The sequence below is a fragment of the Petaurus breviceps genome, unplaced genomic scaffold (genome assembly GCF_028583685.1).
Source record: "Petaurus breviceps papuanus isolate PSGF00001 unplaced genomic scaffold, PetGlider_PUasm1.0 90845, whole genome shotgun sequence".
In the NCBI taxonomy this organism is placed as follows: Eukaryota; Metazoa; Chordata; class Mammalia; order Diprotodontia; family Petauridae; genus Petaurus; species Petaurus breviceps.
This window is the reverse complement of record NW_027187359.1, coordinates 1143182-1166745: the sequence shown is the minus strand read 5'-3', so window position 1 is coordinate 1166745 and position 23564 is coordinate 1143182. Positions and strand designations below refer to the sequence as shown.

Here is a 23564-nt window from a genome sequence, read left to right as displayed (position 1 = left end):
CCTCTGGAGGAGGAGTGCAGAGTCAGGCAGTATGCAGTAAGGGAAAGAACTCTAGTCGAAGGCAGGGGGCTCGAATTCTAGTCCATGTTCTGTCACTAACATGTTCTAGGACCTAGGCCCAGGTCCTTAATAAGTCTGCTGGACTCCTCCTCTGTAAAACAAGGAACAAGATGCTTTCTAATAATGCCCTAAAATTACATGATGTGACTGCTAATGCCTTGTTCAAATCTAAGTGAAGAAAATGACGATGACTTTGTGGCCTCTTCAGTTGGCCCCCAGCAGGGGACTCAATCCTTACTGTAAGTGAAACCCTAGTCCCCCACTCTAAAAAGCTGCCACTTTAAAGCTGGAAGGTAGCTTAAGGATCCCCTAGTCCAACCCTGTTCCCCTCATGGAACTGAGACCCAGAGGGCGAAAGTGACTTGTCCAAAGACCCAGTCATGTCTAACAAAGAGGGTCCGTCTCACAGAGGCTAAACCCCAGCAACAAGCGGATGCAGAGCCAGGGTGGTAACCACACTTTATTCCAGACAGCTGCTCAGCAGCAAACGGGCTCCACCCACACCTCACCAGTGATCAGGGAAGCCCAGTCCCGCTCCTCCCACCATTCCTTTGGCCAATCCTGGGACACCCAGGCCTTTGTCTGACTCTGGATTCCTAGCGGGTCAGGCAGGTGATGGAGAGTCAGAGTCACCAGGGAAGGGACTTAGACAGGAGCAGGCTCTGATCTATGGAAAAGGACAACACTTGAGGGAACAAGAAGGGCAGGGTGGGTCACACAGGGGGAACGCCTCTGATTCGGCGGATGATATTGGCCAACCACCTGACAAGCCTACTCCGTTTAGGCTCCTCTAGGTGGAAGGTCCGGGTAAGAAGGTTGTAGAAGGAACCATAACAGACAGCCACGACAGTGCAGGTGAGGCAGATGACGTTGTAGGGCATGCTAAAGTCTGGTGTAGGCAGGTTCACCAGCAGTGGCTCAGTGTAGAGTCTCACAAAGTAACTGGAGCTGTCAGAGACAGGAAACCTGCCAGGAGGGAAGCAAAGAGGTGGGAGTCTCATGAGACCTCAGAACTCGAGGCCTCAGCCCCTTCTTCAGCTTCGCATCAATAAGAGCACATTCTGTGAAGCTTTCAGATTTATAAAATGCTCTGGTCACAACCCCACCTTACCAACCACATAGATACCACAGTCCTCAGATTAAAGACTCACAGTTAGGGAAGGCCACAGCAGAGACATGAATCCAGGTCTCCTGATTTCACAGGCTAGGGGTCTTCACACCATCCTACCCACCCACTGCCACCCAAAGCCATCAGCTTTTTAAATTGACTTTGGTCAATGAGGAACTATTTGGGAAAAACATGACCTTGGGGGAGCTAGGTGGCCCAGTGATTGGAGCACCAGCTCTGGAGGAGGACCTGAGTTCAAATCTGGTCTCAGACACTTGACACACTTACTAGCTGTGTGACCTTGGGCAAGTTACTTAACCTCAATTGCCTTGCCTCCCCCTCTCAAAAAAAAAAAAAAGAAAGAAAAAGAAAAATGTGTCCTTGATGAGTCCCAAATGTTTTTACTATTGTGCTGACCACTCCAATCAATAAGCCTGTAAACTGAAAAGCACTTGTGAAAGTGCCCTAATTGGAGTCTCTGCTCCCACTGCCCTTAGGGACATACTACAAACATGACGTGGGAAGGCACCATGGTGCAGTGCAGAGCTCTGGCCTAAGTCATCAGGCCTAGGGTGGAATATCAGCTTTGTCTACTAATAGCTACATGACCCTGAACTGGCCATTTCCCTTTTTTAGGCCTCAGTTTCCTCAGCTGTTAAAAAAAAAAAAGGAGCCTAGACTAGATGGCTTTTCAGATTCCTCCAAGCTCTCAAGTCCCTTTCAGCTCAGACATTCAATACAGCTCAATTCAGTACACTTTTCTTAAGAAGCGAGGACCTCCCAAAGGCACTGCGTTGGATGCTGACCGTTCTGTGCTCTGAAAGCATCTTCCAGTCTTCACACTCAATGTTCTAAGCTCTAAGTTCTCTCCTAGTTCTGTTATACTGAGTCTCTTATGATAACAAAATAACTGAGACAGTTCTAGTAAGGAAGGAATGACAATGTGCTGTAGGTACACATCTTACCTGATCCTATGAGATCAGAACGGATCCTTTCTACCTCTGATTTTCTGATCCTATGTCCCTTAAAACAACCCTATCAGGGAAACAGTTCAAATATAATCTTTCCCATTTTAGAAGTGAGTTAAGGGAGGCTATGAAAAAGTCACACACTCACTCGGGTTGTGACTTGCCCCTAGTCAGACCGTAGCTGGCAGGGTCAGCACCTGAACCAGGGCTTCAGACCCTAAATCCACAAGGTCCTATTCAGGTCCAAACAAGATTCTGGCAGCTCTGCTGTAGTTGGGGTTCAGCATCCTCCCCAGGTCCTTTCCCAAGAGCACCCCAAACCCTTATGCTGCTCTTTATTCCATCCGACCCCAGCTGAATTGCAGGAGGTTACTCCAAAGTAACTGTCTCCAAAGGCAAAGGGCAAAAGGGCTCCAAAGGGTAAAGGGCAAAAGAATTCTTTACCCCACTCTCAGCCTCCAGAAAAGAGATCTCAAATACAGGCCCAGGTTGTCTGGACATCACATTCTCTGAAAGCAGAAGAATACTGGGAGGGGCTTAGGAGTGTGTTGCCGAACCTAGGGGATAAAATTTTGACACTCACATTGTGCTGAAGAGTGGGCTTTCTTCCCAGCTCGCTGGCTTGGCTCCCACTAGGTTGGGCACCAGGGCACTCAGGACGGATGGGCTGCACACAAACAAACAAAATGTGTTTCTGACTTATTACTACCTTTGGCAAGCTTTAAAGAGGCTGGGGCTGGGTAAAGGAGAGAGAAAAAGGACAAGAACAGAAGACAGAAGGCTTCCCAACATACCTGACATAGAAACCATGATTTGGGTCAGGTGTGTACTCAGTCCACTTGAGTAAAGCACGTTCAAACTGGATGGAGACCTTGGTTACAGAATTGGCCGGCAGCTGAATAAGCATCTCCAAGAGGTGGGGGCGCAACCTGTCCTGTGCAGGCTGGTAATGAATGTAACCTGGAGCAAGAGAGAGTCATCAACTTCCTTCACCTCGCCCTGGGGCTTACACCAACCCTCGTACCAATGCCATCCTCAACTCTTGTCTCAGTGTCATGTTCTTAGGGGGTAAGTTTGGGGACTAAGGCAATCTGGGCAGAAAGAACAATGTTGTCAGAGATTAAAAAGGTCTCAGACCGTCTGAGATTAAACTTTCTAAGAATGGAAAGGGCTGCTTCTTGAAATAGTGAATTCTCCACCCCTGGAAGCTTCCAGCAAAAGCTGGATTCTTCTTAAGGACACCACAGATGGACTGCTGTCATATGGGAGGGAGGTTAAAGTAACTGAAGCCCCTCAAAGCTCTGAGGTTCCATGAAAGGGTTGCTGAAAAGAGAATGATGTCAGGCAGGAGGGCGGCCAGGGTCCTTACTTGGCTTGTTTTCCTTGCCCTTGGTGGTGATGGCCAGTGTATGAACATAGAGCCGTAAGTACCAGGGCACGGTCTCCAGCAGCAGAACAGGAAAGGCTCGGTATGGGTGTGTGTTGTGCAGCACTGTGCTCAGCTCCCCCTTCTGCAGCCCATAGCCACTCACATACCGCTGGGCATGTAGAAATGGAACTAACTGAGACCCTGTGGGAAGGATGGGGAAGCAAAGAGGTCAGAGTGAAAAGGTCATCAAATGAGGCCTAGGCCAAAAAGGGGAAAAGGCTAGCTTCTCACATGTTCTAACTCAACATTCTCCACAAAGGATGATGCAGAACAAAGAATTCAGAACTCAGGATCACAAGACCTGGTTTCTAGGCCCAACTCCATCACTAACTTGCTCTATGACCTTGGATAAATCATTTCCCTGCTCTGAGCTTTAGTTTTTTTTGCCTGTAAAATGAGGGAGTTGGAATGGTGGTCTGAGGCCTCTTCCAGCTATTAAATTTTATGACAACATCCCAATCTATCCCAGGGCCCTAATGCCTAAGAGAGTAATTACAAGAGCCTTGGAATCAGTGCCATGAGGTTTTAGACTCTAGCCTTGGCTCCATCCCCTGATAACTAGTTATCTGACCTCAGGTGGTCACTAAACCTCTCTGGGGACCTAGAAATGGGAAGAACAACCCATACCCTGCCTACCCCACAAGGAAGTCCCCTGGAGAGAAACAGGTAACAGACAAAAAGAAACCAGACACGCCTATTTGTTTATGACTACTGAGGTAACAGACAAAAATAAAGTAAAATTACATGAACAAAAAGGAGACACATGGCAGTATAAGGAGAAGAGCACTGACTGGATGTGTAGTCCAGAGATGGGCTAAAACATTAGCTCTGACCCTTAGTCACTTAACCTCTTAAGCTTCAACAACATCTATATTATTAAGTTGCTATGTTTTGAATCTTAAAGTGTTACATAAATGTGACTTCTTATTACCCTTCCTCTCAACTGAAAAGGTCTCTATGTCTTTCCCAGATTCCCCATAAGAGGAGTCTCCAAGCCCCTCACCAATATCTTGGATCTGCTTCCACCTGAGCTGCAGGTTGAGGCTTCGGGAGCCAATGAACGTGGCAGGGTTAAGCAGGTCATAGACAGCATAGGTCTTCCGGTCTCCCAGGACAACTGCCTGGTATGTGGATGTTGGGGGTGGGCTCACCTCAAGAGTCTCATTCTCCTAGGGACATAAGAATAAAGGTAGGTATACCAACAATACCTCCAGCCCAGAGGAAGGAAGAATATAGATATGGGATGTGCTGCATACCCAATGTGTATCAGTTTCTTTCTCTGTAAAATAGGGAGAAAAACACTCACTCCCTATTTCAAAGGATTGTTATGAGGAAAATATTCTATCAGTCTTAAAAGTGTTATGGAAATGTGAGCTTGAGTTATTACCTGACCGTTTCTGGAGATATCAACATAGACATAACTTTGTGAGGCCAAAGGACAGGCCTCAGTGATGGTTCGAGAAAACATCCGAAAGAGGGACCAGTCTGCAGAAACAAGTAGAGAGCAGAGTTAAGGGAAGTATTTGGATGGATCCTTACTTAGGAGGATAGGGTGGAAGTCAAGAGTTATTACCTTTCTTCCCCTGGCCTGTGGTATAGGCATCAAACACAACTGTGAGGGTCTGCCTCAGCTCCCAGGAGATACTGACACAGTGGGAATCCTAAAAATCATAGAATATTAGAGCTGGAAGGCACCTAGGGGCAAGGGCAGATGTAAGACTGGCAGCAGTGAGTAGCATTTCCTATCCCTAACCAATCCGTAACCAAATCTCTAGATTCAAATCCAAACCCTTTATTTTACAAATAAAAAAACTGAGGCCCAGAGATGTTAAATCACTTGTACAGCATCAAAGTATCTGAGGCAGGATTTGAACCTCGGTCTTCCTTGCTCCAAGTCCAGCATTTTGGCCTCTCTACCATTCTGGCTCAGGTCAGAACCCAAAATGCCTCACATAATTGGTACAGGAAAGGGCTCACGCCATCACCAGTGACTTACCCGGCACACAGGACGGATATGCACTGCCTGGGAGTGATAGCTGGTATGGAACAAGCGTTCAGCCTTCAGAAGCACGGAGAGGCCTGCCTGGGGAGCAAAGGAGGAGAGAAGGTTTAACATCCACCTAGGGAACTCCTCCAGAAGCTCCCTGGCAGTGTGGAAGGTGTCTTTCCAGCCATGTTCACTACCACCCCAGACTGAGGCAGTGTTTCCCCAGCTTCCCCAGGTCCTTGGTCATGGTGAGATTTGGAGAGGGTCACTGAATAGGTCCAAATCGCTCATTTCACCTTGGAACTACAAGGCAAGAGCTTCTTCCATGGAGTGAGGTTCTCAGTGCACACCACCTCTCGGGGAAGGACAGCGTAACGCAGGAAGTGGTGGTTGGTACCTACGAGAGAAGAGATCCGAGCTCAGGGCTGGGCTGCGCTCAAACGACTTTAGCCAAACTCTGGGTGACCCCTCACCCCACCCTGGGGTCCCCAAGCACTGCTTCTACTTCTTTTCATCATCTCAAATATTAACTGTCTATTATGTTCAGAACATTATACTCAGCACTAGGGGAAACAAAGTTTTAGATAAGACATAGTCCCTTCCTTCAAGAAGTTTACAATTCAGTAGGGAGAATAGTCACTTACACAAATAACTATTTGTGTAAGTATAAAATAAATGCCCTTGAGCAGTACAAAATAAAGAGCTATGTGAGGCCTTACCATTGAAAGATTTGCATTAGGCCCCATTTTGCTAAGCCTCAGGAGGAAGGCAAGGGTGAATTAACTCTTCTCTTCCTCCTAGAATCCTTTCCAGGTCTTGTTACTAAGAACAAAGACGCTCCAGCTTTCAGAGGGCAGAATATAATCTTTTTCCATCATCCTCTGGGTTCAAACTCCAACAGTAGGGCCAGAAACCTTTGTTATTCACTCTTCTCATACAGTCTGGCTTCCAGGGCTCTCAACTGCTACTCTGTCCCTTCCATGGGGTTGATAATAACAACTGATATTTGATATATACAGTAAAGCACTTTACAGACATTATCTTATCTAATTGTCACAACAATCCTGAGAGTTAGTACTACAGATATTAGTTCTCATTTTTACAGATAAGGAAACTAAAGGTAAAATGACTCGCCCACATTTACAAAGTAAGTATGAGACAGAATTTCAACCCAGGTCTCCAAGGGCCCAAAATCTAGCACTATTTCCACCCCCAAGGGAGTCCTGACTTTGTCACTTAACTATTGAAGTGATCACTGGCCAGTTACTTTCTCTCTCTAAGTCACAGTTGCAATATAAGGGAGCTGAACAAGATGCTTTTTATGGTTCCTTCCAATTCCAAAATTTTAGGATCCTACAGGGAAGGGTGGAAGGATGTGGACTGAATAAGAGAACCAAAGGAAACAGAGCTGGAAAGGACCTTAAAAATGATGATCTAGTGCAGGGATTCTTAACCTTTTTGGTGTCATGGACTCCTTAGAATAACATTTTAAAATGCACAAAACAAAATATAAAGAATTATAACAAAAACCAATTACACTGAAACATAATTATCAAAATATGGTAGTTTTTTTTTTTTAGAGCATATCCTGGGCCCCAGGTTAAGAACTTTTGGTCTAGTCATAAAATCACAGATTTGGAGTAGGAAAGGATTTTTTTTGCTTTTTTTTTTTGGAGGGGGAAGGTAGGGCAATTGGGGTTAAGTGACTTGCCCAAGGTCACACAGCTAGTTTTTTGTGTTAAGTGTCTGAGGCCATATTTGAACTCAGGTCCTTCTGACTCCAGGTCCAGTGATCTATTCACTGCGCCGCCTAGCTGCCCCAGGAAAGTATTTTATAAGGTAACACTCTGATAGAAGAGCAAAGTTTGATCTAGAGAGAATTAGTGATTTGCCCAAGGCATAGGGTAAATAGGGTTAGATTTGAAGCCACATCCTGTGACTTCAAATCTGGTACCCACTCTACAATATCACATCCAAGGGATCTGGGACTATCTTACCATTAGCCAGACCCAAGGGTTTGAAGGAAGCAGTAGGAGTGACAGTATTGGTGGAGTCAATGAAGTTGAGAGAGGCGCAGAAGATCCCTGAGAGGATGTTACTGAGCTCCTTCCAGGATTTATCAACACTAGAGAGAAAAGAAGGGGAAAATATTCTAATTCAGTCTTGGGACTACTTCCGTGTGTCTTACACACAAATTTGACTCCTAGAATGAAATTAGGGAAAAGTGTAGCAAAAACAAAAGACAAAACCCAACCCCAAAACAAAAGGCTTGCCACCAAGGGAAAAAAGAGAAAATGCTCCACAACCCATCTCTCTATCCTGGTCACTCCCCCCATAACTTCCACTCCTTATCAAAAGGTACCCTCCCCTCTAGCCAGGCCAATCTTTTTGTCCTCTTAAATACAGGGGTCTCATGGTCATCAACATTATTATTACCAAGAATAACTCAAATTTAAGTGGCTTTTTTTAGTTTATAAAGGACTCTCTTCACAATAACTCTGTGATATAGGGGCTGCAAATGCATGTGATATCTTCATTTTATAGAGGAGGAAGCTGAGACTCCTGGAGCCTAAGTGATTTAGGATCCCAGGATCTAGAGCTGGAAGGGATTTTGGAGGGCATCTAGTCCATCCCTTGCATTTTACAAATGAGGTATAGTAGAGAAAGTTGATAATCAAGTTAAGGATGTTAAAGAAAAAGACAGAAAAGAGTAGAAAGAAAGAAAATGGGAGAGAGAAAAAAATGAAAGCTAGAAGTTCGGAAAAAAAAGGTAGCCAGAGAGCAAGGTTCAATGGGTTTTGAGGTCAGAAATAGAAGTCAAGGCTTTCTATTCACCAACTTTGAGCTTCAGGGTTTTTCTATCTTTTAGCTACCACCCTAGGAAATATTCACTGTTCACAGCTCTTCATCTGTCCCTAACCCCAAACTGTTAAGAGCAGTGATGTCTGACTCAAAAAGCAAAGGACTTAGAAAATCACAAATTAATGTTATCTATCTTGTATTGTGTTTTTGTTTATTTTGTTAAACATTTCCTAATTACATTTTAATCTGGTTTCAGGGCACTAACTAGCTTTGTGAATGGCTTAGGCCCAGTTTGACACCTCTGTCTCAAAGGATAAGTACAATCATTCTCAAGAGTATGACAATGAAGATTAACTATCCCCTGTGCAGTAATGTTCTTGATAACTGATAACAAGCAGACCCTTTCCAGAGGTGTCCCAAGTGTCCATGGAACACTGTGAGAGAATAATGACTAGTTTTCATTGACTAGGAACTTAACATGAGGTCATTCAAGACACTGCACACCTGGCAATGGGGCAGGACAGCTAGATCTATCTCTGCTGGCCCCCAAAGGTACCAGACACAATTCCTCTCAAAGCAGGCTGTGGGGCCAGACAGAGGCAGGTACTTACTCTGCTACTGAATCTTGGAACCAGACCCAAAGCTCAGCCCCAGCCGGGGCCTGCAGGAAGGGCTGGCCCCAATATCGAGTCCTCCAGAAGCCCTGTGTGAGTGACAGATGCAGCTCCTGCACAGAGTACTTGGAGATCAGCTGCCCCAAAGCCTTAGGGAAAAGCCTGTAATGAGAAACTGAGAGGAAAAAAGATGAGCTGGCTCAGTTCTCTCTCCTGTGCACTCAAGTCAGCCCTCAAAAAGAAGGCATGGGCCCCCAAAAGAGGGCTGACATTGAGAAGAGGGAGGTCGAGTACATATCCCCTTTCTTCTCACCCTCGCCCCCATCAGTGACTCTGGTGACCTTGGACCACACCCACCCTCATACCTTCAAACAAAAACCAGTTCTTATTCAAAGTCCACCCGTAGAAGAACCCTTCCTCTTGTCTCCAATTCTACCCCCATTATCTCGCCTGGTCTCCCCCCCGTCCATTCTGACCTGACACTTCCTCCACCACCACTAAGATGAGATATCTCTTACACCAAGCGTCCCCCTAGCTCTCGCCCCCAATCTTATACACCTCCTGGGGCAAGAAGTCCTCATTGCCCCAAGAATCACCCTGAAGGCCCCGCCCCCCAGTCCTTCCCAACCCACTCCAACATTGCAAAGCCCCACCTCCCACGAAGCCCCGCCCCCGGCCGTGAAGTCCCGCCCCCTCTTCATACTCCAGAAGCAAGGCCGTCCAGAGGAGTCGCTGGACCCGTCTCCCTCACCTCCTTCAAGCTGCAGCTCCGAATCCCAACGCGTGCGGAACTGAAAGGTAGCCGACACGTCTCCGGAGGGGAGCGGAGTCAGGACCAGTTCCTCCCGCAGGCTATCCCGCTCTGGCTCTGCCCTGCTCTGGCCGCCCGAGCCCAAGAGCAGCGCCAGCAGCAGGTGCAGCACGAGCGGCGCCGCCATGGCCATGGCCGCGGCCGCCTCCGCCGTGGCCGCCCCGCAGAACCCTCCCCCGAGGGCCCATGTCCAATAACGAGAATGAATGGTGGCGACTTCCGGGAGAGGCGTCGGGCACCCGGATTGGGTTACCAGGGTGACGTCTGGCAGGAGGTGGGGCGCGCTGGACTTCGCGGAGGCTGCTGGGAGAGTGAAAGCTGCAGGAGAGCGGCGTCACCGCTCTTTTGGGCGCTGGTCTTGTTCGAAGCCTTGTGCTGGGAGTTTTGTTTCCTCAGGGTCTCAGTTTGCCTTTCTATAAAATGAAAACCAGCCTTTTTTTTTTTTTTTAATATGAAGACCTCCTTCCTTTTAACAAAAAATTTCCCCCTCTCCCAACTGAGAACATTATTCCTGTCGTCTTGAATCCGCCCTTTTCAGAGACCACCTGTGAAAAGCTCCCAACGTTGGTGCCTCCCCTCCCCCCATACAAACCTACAATTAGCCTTCTGACCTTACCCCCCCACCCATTCCATCTGCCAGTACCAATGGGCGTCTGTTAATTACCTACCATGTGCTTGGCGCTGTGACGGGCGCTGGTAATATAAAAGCGAAGAATGAAGAAAAAGATACAGAGCTGACTTTGTAACACAAAAGATGAGAACATCCATGTGCATGTGTGTGTGTTTGGTGTGTGTATATATGTATATATATATATATATACACGGAAGAGACAACACGCACACCCATACATATACATGTGTATATGTAGTCAAGTGCAGTATAAATATAAAATGAATAGAAATATAGACAGAGTGGTTAAATACAAGATGGGGCACTGGCTGTTTGGGGGATCGAAGTAATGCACAGAGTCAAGCTCTAAAGGAAGAGACTCAAGTGGAGCGGAGAAAGGCATGTATTAAAGGCCTGGAGGTGAGAGATTGAGTTTCATGTGTGAGGAGCAGAGAGAAGGCCATTTTGGGTGGATCACCTTTGAGGATGAATGTCCAGTAGAGCTGGAAGGGTGACTTGAGACAGATTTGAATAGGGCTTTACAAGCTAAACAGAAGAGTTTAATATTTTAACCTACAGGTAATAGTTGATTGAATAGGGAAGTGGTGAGGTCAGATCCTCTTAAGGAAAATCATTTTGTCAGTAGTATAGGATCCCACAAGGAGTGGTAATAGGCTTGAGACCAATTAGTAAACTCACAATAACCCGGTTAAAGATGTTGAGGATCTGAATAATTACAAGTAGTATTTATATAGTGCTTTTTAAGGTTGCAAAGCACTTTACAAAGTTTATTATAACAACTCTATAGGGAAATTGAGGCTGACTTAGCCAGGGTCACAGAGCCAAGTATATGAAGCAGAATTTTAATTCATGTTTCCTTTAACTCCAAGTCCTGCTTTCTATCCATAGTATCCCTTATCTGCCTCTAGTATTAGTAATTGTGTGAGAAGACATGGAAGTAAGAACAGCACAATTTGATAACTGATTTTTCATGTGGGGCAAGGAAGACTAAAGAGTCAAGGATAAAACATGGGAGACTGGAAGACGGGAAGCTTGGAGTAAAGATGAGCCAAATTTTGAACAATACTGAGTTTAAGATATGTCTAGGACATCCAGTTTGAAATGTCCAATACTTAATTGATGATGCAAGACTTAAGCTCAGGGGAGAGAGGGAGGGAGAATGTGTGTGTGTCTGTGTGTGTATGTCTGTAGACTCAGGTCTTCCTGACTCCCAAGGCCAGGATTCAATGCACTACACCCTCTAGTGTTTCATATATATGACTCAGCTGCACAGAGATGATGGCAAAATCCATGAAAAGAAAAAAGCTCTCTCCAAAGTCAATAATTATCTCTTTTAAAAATAATTTTTATTTTTGTGTAATGCAGTTCTGGTGCATGTGCAGACCTCATCAGCTTGCTAAGATGTTGTACCCGAAAGGAGCACAGTAGAGAGCTGCTTCTGGAAGTACTGTGATGGCATATAAAAGAAGTGCCTTGGACAGACTGGAGGATGCAAGAACATTTGGTAATTGCTTCTAGTTGTTCTACCACTTGGTTGGGAGTAGCCTTTTTATGTCAGCTGTGTAGCTGGAATTGTCAGCATCTTCAAATTCCAGCTCCAACTATCTTTTGACTGCATTTGAATCTGGGGAGAGGAGGTATCTTCTTTACTTAGCATCCAGTGAGACCATGCTAAGAAAGGAAGCCTTAGGGCTTCCTCCCCTCTCCCAGGCCATATGGCCTTCCCAAAATGGGCCTTTCTTGGCCTTTGCATTCATTCTTTTCCCTTCTAGGTGCAAGGAATGGAGCCTGCAATCTTGGGAGTTTCAAACTCCAGGAGAGTACGCCACAGGGAATTCAGGCAATCTTTACAGCCAGTACAGCATCAATGCTCCAACAAGCAAAGGGTTACCTTCAACACTCCATTCAACCCAGCAGAAGTACTCATCTGGCAGTGATGCCACCTCTGGCTATGAACTTGGTGGGATTGATGCTATGTAGGGGCTGAGCTCAGTTTTCAGCCTAATTTCCATTTCTTTTACCACCCCCTTCACTGAAATGGGATAATGGGGATTATGACCCATAATGTTGAGGGAAATGTCTTTTGTTCTTGTTATATCTTTGGGGTAAGTATCCCTTTGTAAAAGTTACCCTATGCTAACTGATTAAATGTCCTCCTAATAAATGGGGTAAGTAGCTGGTGGAAGCTTGAACCAATAGCAGGGAGAAAGAAATACCCTTCAGGGTGCCCTAGAATCCTGAGGGGAAGATATTACAACCTGACCCTGAGTGGAGCTAGAGCATGCTTGTTACCTTGATTTTTCTGAACTTGACAGACATTAACAAATGAACATTTTTAAGTGAGAATTTAACATGGTACATGTACAGAAATGCATGGTTCTCGTTCACTGTATGAGAACTTTGGAGCAGTTATGTGAAGTAACCAATTGCTGAAGGGACTTGGTGTTTTAATATTATCTGATAAGCCCTTAGTGGTCTTTGGTTGTTACCCTTACCCCACCAACTTGGGGAGAGTGGGCCATGGTTCTCCATCTATTAGAAGAATTCTGTTTCCGGTGTTTTCTGGTCTGTAGCTCTACAGGTGGTAAGACATGATTTCAGTGAGGGACCCTCCTCTATCTTGATATTAGGGTAATCCCACCTACATGGCAGCTGATGCCAGGTACCATAGCTGGGGAAGCTTGCCTCCAGGAGCCTGGCTGCCATTGCCTTTCTGATGTTTGTTTCTTCCTGACTTTGAACACCCCAAGATAAATGAGATGGATTTGTCCTGATGACCTTGAAAATGTGAAAGTTTTACTGGTCTGGGAGTTGGCAGCAGGACTGCCCTTCCCCATACCACTTCCCAGTGATGGTATCTAGTGACAAGAGTAAGCTTATGCATTGGGAAAGGCTGCTACCCACAGGTCCAAGCTGAGGTGAATGAAAATACAACTAGGTTGTGATTAATGCATATATGGTATTAGGTCTCATTTAATGCCAACCAAAATTCAGTTAATATGACAAGTGTGAGCTAGTCAGTTTACACTTTCCTCTCATTGGGTATAGATGTAGTGTTCTGATGCATACCATATTACTAACAGTTGTGTTAATTTTTTAAAATACCTTAACAAAAAGGACAAAAGGAAGAATGTTTCAGATGGAAACAATGCCAAAACAAAAAGGAAGAGGCTTGTTATTACGTTAGAACAAAATTTTGAGATAATTGAACAACATGAACATGGTCATAGTAACTTTAAGATAGGACAAGAAGAATGCCTGAATCTATCATACAAAATATTATAAATCACACAGGAAAATAAAAGAAGAGGTCAAATCTGAATCAGCTTTTTTGTGTTTTGCAAACAGCTATAAGGAATAGAAGTGTTACAGCATTAGTGATAGAGCATCTTTTAGCTGTAGGTATTGAAGATGGCATCAAAACCACATTCCTCTTAGCAGAGCAGCCATTCAGACAAAAGCTTCAAATTTATTTAAGGCAGTAAAAGAAACTGGAAATGAAGTGGATAGTGAAGAAACTCTTACTGCAACCGTGGGTTGGTTTGACTTTTTAAAATTAAATTCATTTGCATACCACTAAAATTATTCTAGAAGTGGCCAGTGAAGATTAGGATGTGGAAGCTAAATATTTTAAAGAATTTTAAAATATTTTGGATAAAACAATCGAAGGCAGATAAACCAAACAACAATTTTTTTTTTCTTTTTGGAGGGCAATTGGGGTTAAATAACTTGCCCAAGGTTACAGGGCTAGTTTTTTTGTGTGGGTGTTACGTGTTTGAGGCTGGAACTGAACTCGGGTCCTCCTGACTCCAGGGCCGGCACTTTACTCACTACGACACCTAGCCACCCCAGAACTTAACATTTCTAACAAAGAAAAAAATCAACCTTGATTCAAAGTACCTGTGGATCACATAATGGTTTTTTTGAGATGCAGTGCAAAAGGGGAATTTAAATCATAACCAATACTTGTTGATCCAAGAAACTTACAACCATTGGTCTCTTCCAGTTCTTTGTTAGTCAAATAAGAAAGCATGAGTTGGGGCAGGTAGGTGGTACAGTGAATAAAGCACTGGCCCTGGAGTCAGGAGGACCTGAGTTCAAATCCAGCCTCAGACACTTAACATTTACTAGCCATGTGACTTTGGGCAAGTCACTTAACCCCAATTGCCCCACCTTCTCCCCTCCAAAAAGAAAAAAAAAAGCATGAGTAATGAAAACGTTTTCAAAGTTTAGTTTTCAGGTTATTTTAGTCCAGCTATTGATGAATGAAGGGATGACAATATCCCACTTAAAGCATTACTGATTTTAGATAATAGCCATAGCTATCTAACTATACCTGGTTTGTTGTGTGAGAATGTAGCATGTAAATTTGCCAAAATGTGGATAAAGATCACTGCATCTACCTGTACATATATAAAGATTTAAAGATAGAGAAGATAGTTCAGTCTACACTGCTAAAATATTTTAAATAATAAAATGTTTTCATCATATTATTAATATGGACTCTTTAGGTATGATATTCAGTAATGTTTGTATTTTTTCATCTTTAAAATTTTTGCTTTCTATAACTCTTTGTAATAAGCTTGAATCAAAAATATGTTTTCTTTGGCTTTTATATTACATTAAATAGATAAGTTATTTTTTAATATTTTCATTGCATATTTCCATTGGCCTGGAACAAGTTATCACATTTTACATATAGTTTTATGTATAGTATGAGATCGCTTCATGAAATTCATCATTGACATTAATTGTGACCCATTTATGGACAGTGTAGAGCAGAACTGCAAAGCTACTTCATGTTGTGATGAGGCTTAAATGTTAATCTCGCATCCCATTGTAACCTTAGTTATAATCCTGTTAGTTCACTTAAGGCACACTAGTTCTTTATGCTTAGTTTTCCTCTTTCTATGTAGAAATAAAATGCCTTTTCCATACCTGATTCATATTCTACAGAGCACATCTTTTATTTTTCCCCTTTTGAAAGGAGTCCTAGGCTTGTGAGCCACAAGTAAAAATGAATTCAAGAAAGGAGAGCCAAATATCCCTCTTTAGCAGAAGGATCCTCCGGGAATGAACCTGGTCCACAAACTGACTGATAGCAGGAGGGTCAAGTGCCTGTGGGCGCAGCCAAGCAGTTATCTCAAGGTTATACAAAGAAATGCTAAAGAGAGAATTATATATGTAAAATATATGTGTATAGTGGCCACATAATATACTAATGGCCCAGATGTGGCATATGTAGATATGTCATATGGAATCTAGTATATTGCATCTCCAAAAACAACTCCAATTTCTATTTGCAGGCAGTGGGACTGGGTTAGATGACAAACCCTCCAGCAGCCTATCTGTGGAAGGGAAAGCAGATTCTGGGACCTCCACTCTCCAAAACGAGCATAAGGTTAGAATTTTACAGAATATTCCAAAAGGCTTGGTACAGTTTTAAGTCACTTTAAGCTATTAAATCCTAAAACTAGAAATCTTGTAACACCCTGTATCTACCACACATAAAGTATCTGTAGACTAGGCCTACATTAGGTTCAGAATAAAAGGCACTTTCCCTAATCACTTTCAAAAGGAGGGTAACATCTAACTTACTGTCATCAACTTAGTTCCTTCTTGCCAAATACTAGTTAAAGACCAGTAAACCTCTTTCTCGAAGTAAGTAGTAATCAGAGAAGATACATAGATTAGAATAAATCCCCACCCCCCACCAAAAAAAAAAAAAAGCTCACATAAGTAAATGAACTCTTCAGTTGGGAGAGACAGAAAAATCTCAGCTCAATTAAAAAGAACTATCTCATCAGGAAGTCTTAGTCTCTGGTAGAGGCACTAGAAATCAAGAGGTGTGTTGGAAGGGAGGGGCGGGGAGCTGCGTCCCCAAATGTCTGTGGCTTCAGGATCTCCATTCTATAAATTAAAAGTCGAACCTTGCCTCTCATGACCTATCTTTAACTCCTCTGTTACCTACCTTATAGTCTTGGCTCATTGAGGTCTCTCAGCAGTTAGCAGTTGCATCCCTTTTTATACCTGCAACATCACAGAACGATCTCCCAGGACAGATTTGGGTGGAAGTAGAGTTAAACACATATAGAATCAGGAATCTCTATTACATACAGCATTTTTTAAAAAGTATTTAACAAATTTATCATTTCAAAACTATTCTGTTTGTTTATCTCTCAGAAATACCCCATGTTCTTTCCTATGCATTTTGAAAATTAAATTCTTCAATGATGTTCTTTTTTATTATCACCAACACTAGTTCCCCTTTCCCTCCCAGGCCCTCTCCCTAACTTTTAAAAAAAAAGTCTTTCCTTGTTACAAATAAACATAATTGAACAAAAAAAAAAAATCCACACATTGGCCATATCTGACAGTCTATATCTTATTCTATAACTCTAGTCTATCATCTCTCTGGTAGGAAGTGGTTAACACCCTTTATTATCAGTCCTGTGGAGATTTGGTTGGTTATTGCATTGATCAGAGTTTTTAATTAAGTTATTTTTCTTCACAATATAGTCTTATAAATTCTTCTGTTTTTGCTCACTTCATTATGCATTAGTTCATAGATGTCTTCCCAGATTCTTTTGAATTTTTCCATTTAGTACTTTATTTGAGTGAAATAACATTCTATTACATTCGTATACCATAGTTTGCTCAGCAATTCCCCAAATGATGTATGCTCACTTTGTTTCCAGTTCTTCATATTTTTTAACATGAGTCCTTTGCCTCTTTAATCTTTTTGGGATACAAGCTAGAAGTGATATTGCTAGATCAAAATGGTGTACCCCAGAGATACCAGGTGACCAACAAGCTGCATAAAGCACACAACACTGTTTTAATATGGCTCACACCAAATTTGCTTGAATTTAGGAAATATTTAACAAAATAAATGAAAATACAATAAATCATTACATTTTAAAACTAAGCCAACGTGCAGCCCATAGGGATCCTTATGTGTGGTTTAGTGATTCCCTGTTTCTATTTGAGTTTGATACCACTAGTATTCACAGACTAATGACTTTAGGGGGATCGTTCCAAATGACTTTCCAGAATGGAAACCACTTAATAGCTTTACCAAGAGTGCAATAATGTGCCTGTCTTTCCACAACCCCTTCAGCCAATTGTCATTTTCTTTTTTTTCCCCTATCTATGCCAATCTGATTGGTATAAGATAGATCTTTGAGGTTGTTTTAATTTTAATTTCTTATTAGTGATCAGGAGCCATTTTTCATATAGTACTGATAATTTGCCTTTCTTTTAAGAACTACCTATTCACATCCTTTGCCTGTTAGGGAGTAGCTTCTGTTCTATGTATTTATATCAGTCCTCTATATATTTTAGACATCAGACCTTCATCAGGGAAATTTGCTATGAATATTTTTTTTTACCAGTTAGCCATATCCTTTCTACTTATAATTGCACTGATAATGGTTGTGCAAAACCTTTTCAATTTTATGTTATCAAAGTTATCCATTTTATCACCTATGATTCTCTTTATCCCTGCTTTGGTCAAAAATTCTTCCTTTATCCATAGTTGTGAAAAATATCTCCTTAGTTGTTCTCTAATTTTTTTATTATATGACTTCAGGATATCCCAAGCCCAAGATACTTTGGTTCAGTGACAAATAGTTTTGATGATTACTGCTTTACAGTGTAGTCTAATATCTCATTCTGCTAGAACTTTTCTTTCCTTCTTTCTTTTTGTTATTTCCCTAGTGAGTCTTCATCTTTCATTCCTCTAGATAAATTTTGTATTTTTCCTAGCTCTACAAATCCTTTGGAAGTTCATATAACTTTAATAGCTGAAAACTTCATGAGACTTTTGGAACACCCTGTAATTGCTATGTGCTGATGGACATTTTATAATCTCTGCCAGGAAGTGCCATGCCTTGTCCATTTGTGATGCCACAGTTACTGAGAGGCTTTGCTGGAATGCCCCCTTCTCAGGCTGCATTGTCACAGTTGAGGCCCACAACTTTGTGTTATTTCACCAGACATCCCATCATGAAATCTCAAAGGAAAAAAAATCAATCACTAGGAGAGAACAATAAATGTCTCTTGACAGGAGGTTATATCATCAGCCAAAGTATGTGGGGCTATCATTAAGTTCAAAACTGTTAGGCTTCATTTGCTTATAACGGATATTTTGTTTTTAAAGCTGGCCAGAGAGTTGTTTTTTTTATTCCTGGAGTTCCTATGGTTGGTGGATTCTTGATTTGCTCAAGTCCTAGACTTAGAACAAAGTTGTTTTTTTTTTAATTGGTAGCAAAATATTACAATTTTCCATCTCTGGCTTCACATCAAGTATACTCTTGATGCTGAAGTGGCCCTGCCAATTAATAGAAATCTCTTCTTTGACCTTCAACCTTCAGAATTTTCAGTAAACCTAGTGTTAGGTGAGGGAGATAGGATTAACCCTCTAAATTCCATATTACTGTCTATAGCAGATCTCCATAGAAACGAGGAGAGCAAAGGAAGTGGCCATGAGATGGGAAGAGGAAAACTTTACTAAAATTTCAAAGTATCAGAGAATTGTTATAGAAAAACATCCTCAATTTAACAAATAAATTTCCTGGGGAAATTGTGTGTAGTTTACATGTTACACAAAAGGTCAAAATAATCAGTGAAAAGAGCTCCTGTTGTGCTTCCCTGGGAGAAGAATATACAAAAGGGATAAAGAAGATAGTCCCAGGGGCACCTTGGTTTACGTCTATGGGCCACCTCCAGTGAGAAAATGTTGTCTCAAAAATCTAGAAACACATAAAATTTTCAAAGACTGCTTTTGTTTTGAGGTATGGTGGTAACAATGGCAGTAACATTATGACAGAATTGAAAAAGAGTTAATGTCAGCTCAAGAGAGTAATGGATAACTTAGTCTATATTGTGTGTATAGTGAAACAAGACTATACAGTGCTGCCTGTGTGTTTTCAAAGCAATAACTTAAAGATTAAAGATGAATGGTGATGAAGAAAAATATTTCATGAAAAAAAGGTTGAGAAAATCTTGGCTAAGGTATTTTTGAAATATATATAGATACATACACACATGTAGAGGTGTGAGGGATGTTCAATATACACACACGTAGAGGTGTAAGGGATGTTCAATATATATACACACGTAGAGGTGTAAGGGATGTTCAAGAGGACTAGCATCTCCGGTGTGAGGGCTTGCTGAGCACTTTTCAGTGTTACTCATTCACTTTTGGTGTTCCCCTGCCACCCAATTCTCACCTGAGGCTCCAAGAAGCTGGAGTATGCACAGCAGCCACACCCCTGTAAAACCTTGGCAGACAGGTTAAACCAGATTGGGGGTAACCAATAGACCTCAAACCCTTTAGTGAATTAGGGGGATGTCTACCCAAGCATATGAAGACTTCTCCCAGTAGAATGGGCAGATGAGAAAAATTTGTTCCAACAGCCATAAAGACGACTGAAGCAGGCAATTATGTAGTGCTTAGAACTTGGTCAGATATCAAAGATGCCAAGGACATCCACTGCATCCTAGACTGTTGCCAATCATCTTGATTTGGCTTGCCACTGAAATTTGATGACTCTAGAAGATAGAGTGAGGCTGATAACTTTGTGCAACTCTGTCTCCCTTAAATCCAATTCACTCAATATATATCATCCCATGATGTCTTTGGACCTCTTACAAAACAAAGGACAGACAACATTGATCATATATATATATATATATATATATATATATATATATAATGTTGTAGTCAGCAAGGCTATATTTAATATTTCTGCTTTTATGCATTTGTATATGTCCTAAGACATGGTCAATTTTTCCAAAGGTACCATTCATACCTAAGAAGTATGTCTATTTCTATTCAGTTATTTCCAGCAATCTTCCATTTCTTAGCTTTCACAAATTCTGTTCAGGTGATTAATTTCTTTCTTGTTTATCTTTTGTTTAGATTTGTCTAATTCTGAAAGGGAAACATCAAGATCTCCAACTATTATGGTTTGGTGTTATGATTTGATTAACTTTTCCTTTAAATATTTAGATGCTAGGTTTGGCCCACCTATATTAAGTACTGATATAAATCCATTGTCTTTGGTGCTTTAAACAAAATATAGCTTCTCTTTTTATCTCTTTTGTTCAAATCTATTTTTGCTATTATCTGAAGCCATGAATGTAACATTGTAATGTAGCTGCTTTTTTTTTAGTTCACTTGAAGCATAATAAATTTTGCACTAGCCCTTCATCTTAATTCTCTGTAAATTTTTTTGTTTCAAGTGTGTTTCTTATAAACAACCTATTGTTGGGTTCTACTTTCTAATACAATCTGTTGTCCTCCATTGTGTAGGTTAATTCATCCATTCCCATTCACATCAGTGATTGTAAATTGTATATTTCCTTATCTCTTATAGGCTTTCTTCTCTTCTCTTTGCAAAAGAAAGAGTTGAAGAAAGAGAAGGAATCTGATCAACACTTGTAATCTGTAATTGAAGTGGTTACTTCTTACTTCACTCTTCACCCTGCCCAAACTTTGATCTTTGGATCTTATCCTTTCCCTCTTTTAAATGTCCCCTTTATGATTAGTACTTGAAGAAGACACTTATTTTACTTGTGACTATGATTTCCCCGGTTTTACCCTCCCTTTTAACCCCTACTCCCTTTATTATTCTGTTTTCTTATTTAGTTGAATGTATTTTGACACCAAACTCGCTTGTCTGTATGTGTTTTTTCTGCTCCTTTGTTTAGTTCACATGAGTGAGATTCATAAGGTGCCCACTCCTCCCATGTGACTCTTCTCATGTGCCACGAACAGGGAAATAACAAGTTCCTCCTCATTCTTCCTCACCTCTTAGATATTTTTTTCTTTCCTCCTTTTTCTTTGTCTTCAGACCTCTCCAAGACCATGAAACCACCAGAGGGCGCTCAAAACTCAAATTGCTCCAGCTTCCTTCCGTGAAGGTTCCGGCAGGACCTGATAGATCCAAATCTGGAGTCTTTCCCAATCCCTAGGCTCCTGCATGGATGAGACCAGCCTTTTTCCTCTCTATGCCTCTGATTTGTTCTAGTCTAAGATTATTAATATATTTCCACCAACAATTCACAATTTATATGGCATATGTTTGTTCTCAATGTCCCAGTGGGAATCTAATCTCCTGCCTAGCTTTGTGTGATCCAAAAGCATTACTTGCTCATTTACTCAGTGAAATCAAAAGTGAGCCTCCTGAGTGGCTGGATGTTGCCATTCCTCCAGCTCCCTCTACCCTGTCTTCTGTGTCTGCTTTTCACATGCCCAGCCTGAATGAAAAAGTCCCATGGGAAGAGAAAACTCTTATCAGTACTATCCTGCTTCTGGCCAGCATACCAGGTGAAAGTTGTCTGCTTCTAGCATTCCTAATAATTGCTTTTAATTCCTTATTGAAAAGCATCCAGAGGCAGTACAGTAGATAGAGTGTTAGCATTGAAGTCAGCAGGAGCTGAGTTTACATCCTGACTCAGACACGTAATAGTTGTATGACCCTGAACAAGTCACTTAACCTCCTTTAGTCTTAGCTTCTTCATCTATAAAATGGGGATAATAATATTCTCACAAGGTTATCAAATGAGATAACATGTGTAAAGTGCTCTGCAAACCTTAAATCACTATATAAATGATAGCTATGATTATTGTTAGCTGTAGGCATAAATGAATGCAACCTGGTGCTGTCTTACATTTGCTCCCACAGATCTTCAGTGTGTTTAACTGATGTCCCTGCAAGCCAGGCTGCCAAGGCTCCACTGCCAGCTATGAATCATGGATGGCCAAAAGTCAGAGAATCTCCAGGGACAGGTGAGGAAGGGGAGAGAACCCAAGATAAAGACAGAGGCAGAGAAAGAGAGACAGAGACAAAAAGAATGAGAGACAGAGGCCTGTTGTAGAAGTGAGACCCTTGTCAGTCAGAGGTGACAATCCAATGCTTGAAGAGTTAATTCCAATCAAACCTACTAAGTTTTAATCTCTTTTGGGGAGCTACACATGTATTTGGGTCTTATCTGAGTTTGTTTTATGTCTTTTTGTGATAACCCACTTATCCTATCTTTGGGTGAATTTAGACCTCCATTTGGAATGCCCTATGATATTAGAGAAATGGGTGTGGCAGTGACCCCCATCTAATATAATGCCCTATGCACCGTCAAGGATCCATACTGGTGAAATGAATGAGTTACCCTATGTGCTGGAAGGACCTATGGGCAGGGCTCCCCAACTAGACCAAAAGTAACAAATGCAAATAACAACAAAACCCAATTATAAAAATAACACCTTATTTGCTTCTGTGCCCTCTTCTGATTTCTTTTTTTTTCCCCTATGCAAAACAGAACAAATCTAATCCCTTTTCTGCATGACAGCCCTTTACATACTTGAAGACAGCTCATATGTCCTACCTGAATCTCCTCCAGGCTAAAAATGTCTAGTTTCTTGAACTGATGTTTAAATGACATAGACTCAAAGTCCTTCGCCATCCTGGAACCCCCACTCTGGACACTCTCCAGCTTATTGGTGTCCTAAATCCATGATACCCAGAACTGACTACAATATTCCACATGAAGTCTGACCAGGGCAGTGTGCAGTGTGGGCCTATCACCTCCCTGTTCCTATAAGCTCTGTCTCTCTTAATGAAGCCCAACATCCCTGTAGCTTTTTTGGCTGCGATATCACAATGGTTATTCATAACGGGCGGCTAAGCGGTGCAGTGAGTAAGAGCAAAAATCGGTTCCGGCCTCAGACACTTAACACCCACACAAAAAAACTAGTTGTGTAACCTTGGGCAAGTTACTTAACCCCAGTTGCCCTCCAAAAAAGCAAAAAAAAAAACAAAACAATGGTTGTTCATATTCCATTTGCTGTCCCCTAAAACCCATAGAACAGTTGTTCTGTTTTTCAGAACAAGTGGTGTCTAACTATGCCTTCCCCATCTTTTATTGTAAAGCTTGCTATAGCCATCCCTATTGAATTTTTCATCTTATAATTAGCTGTTATAATCAATTCTGCTTCGTCAAGAACCTTTAGCACTCTGACTCTGGTATATAGTATGTTAACCAACCCTCGAAGGTCTATGTCATCTCCAAATTTGATGAGTATGCCATCAATGGCCTTATCTAAGTCACTGTAAAAACATTAACTAGTATGGGGCCAGGGATCTACCCAA

General features: G+C 41.9%; 1 protein-coding gene and 1 pseudogene across 1 annotated transcript; one reads left to right on the top strand and one right to left on the bottom strand.

Annotated features, from left to right (window-relative positions):
* Positions 1-502: 502 nt before the first annotated feature.
* PIGT (phosphatidylinositol glycan anchor biosynthesis class T) lies at positions 503-9980 on the bottom strand. Its single transcript, XM_069071861.1, has 12 exons — positions 9720-9980; positions 8966-9143; positions 7550-7677; positions 5849-5949; positions 5562-5648; positions 5139-5226; positions 4953-5050; positions 4569-4734; positions 3506-3706; positions 2931-3096; positions 2720-2803; positions 503-1026 (listed from the first exon to the last, which is right to left on the bottom strand). Exons 1-12 carry the CDS (start codon positions 9910-9912, stop codon positions 774-776), a joined length of 1743 nt encoding a protein of 580 aa, XP_068927962.1. The 5' UTR covers positions 9913-9980; the 3' UTR covers positions 503-773.
* A 140-nt stretch (positions 9981-10120) lies between these two features.
* LOC138149037 (oxidoreductase NAD-binding domain-containing protein 1 pseudogene) lies at positions 10121-21162 on the top strand (annotated as a pseudogene).
* The last annotated feature ends 2402 nt before the right edge of the window (positions 21163-23564 follow it).

What these genes read in the sequence shown, in the direction of transcription:
- PIGT (XM_069071861.1), bottom strand. Translation starts at nt 9,912, where the DNA reads ATGGCCATGGCGGCGCCGCTCGTGCTGCACCTGCTGCTGGCGCTGCTC. An exon ending in TCTTGCCTTGTAGTTCCAAG is followed by an intron (nt 5,649 to 5,848) that starts GTGAAATGAGCG and finishes TTTGCTCCCCAG; the next exon opens with GCAGGCCTCTCCGTGCTTCT. An exon ending in GAAGCAGATCCAAGATATTG is followed by an intron (nt 3,707 to 4,568) that starts GTGAGGGGCTTG and finishes TCCTTCCCACAG; the next exon opens with GGTCTCAGTTAGTTCCATTT.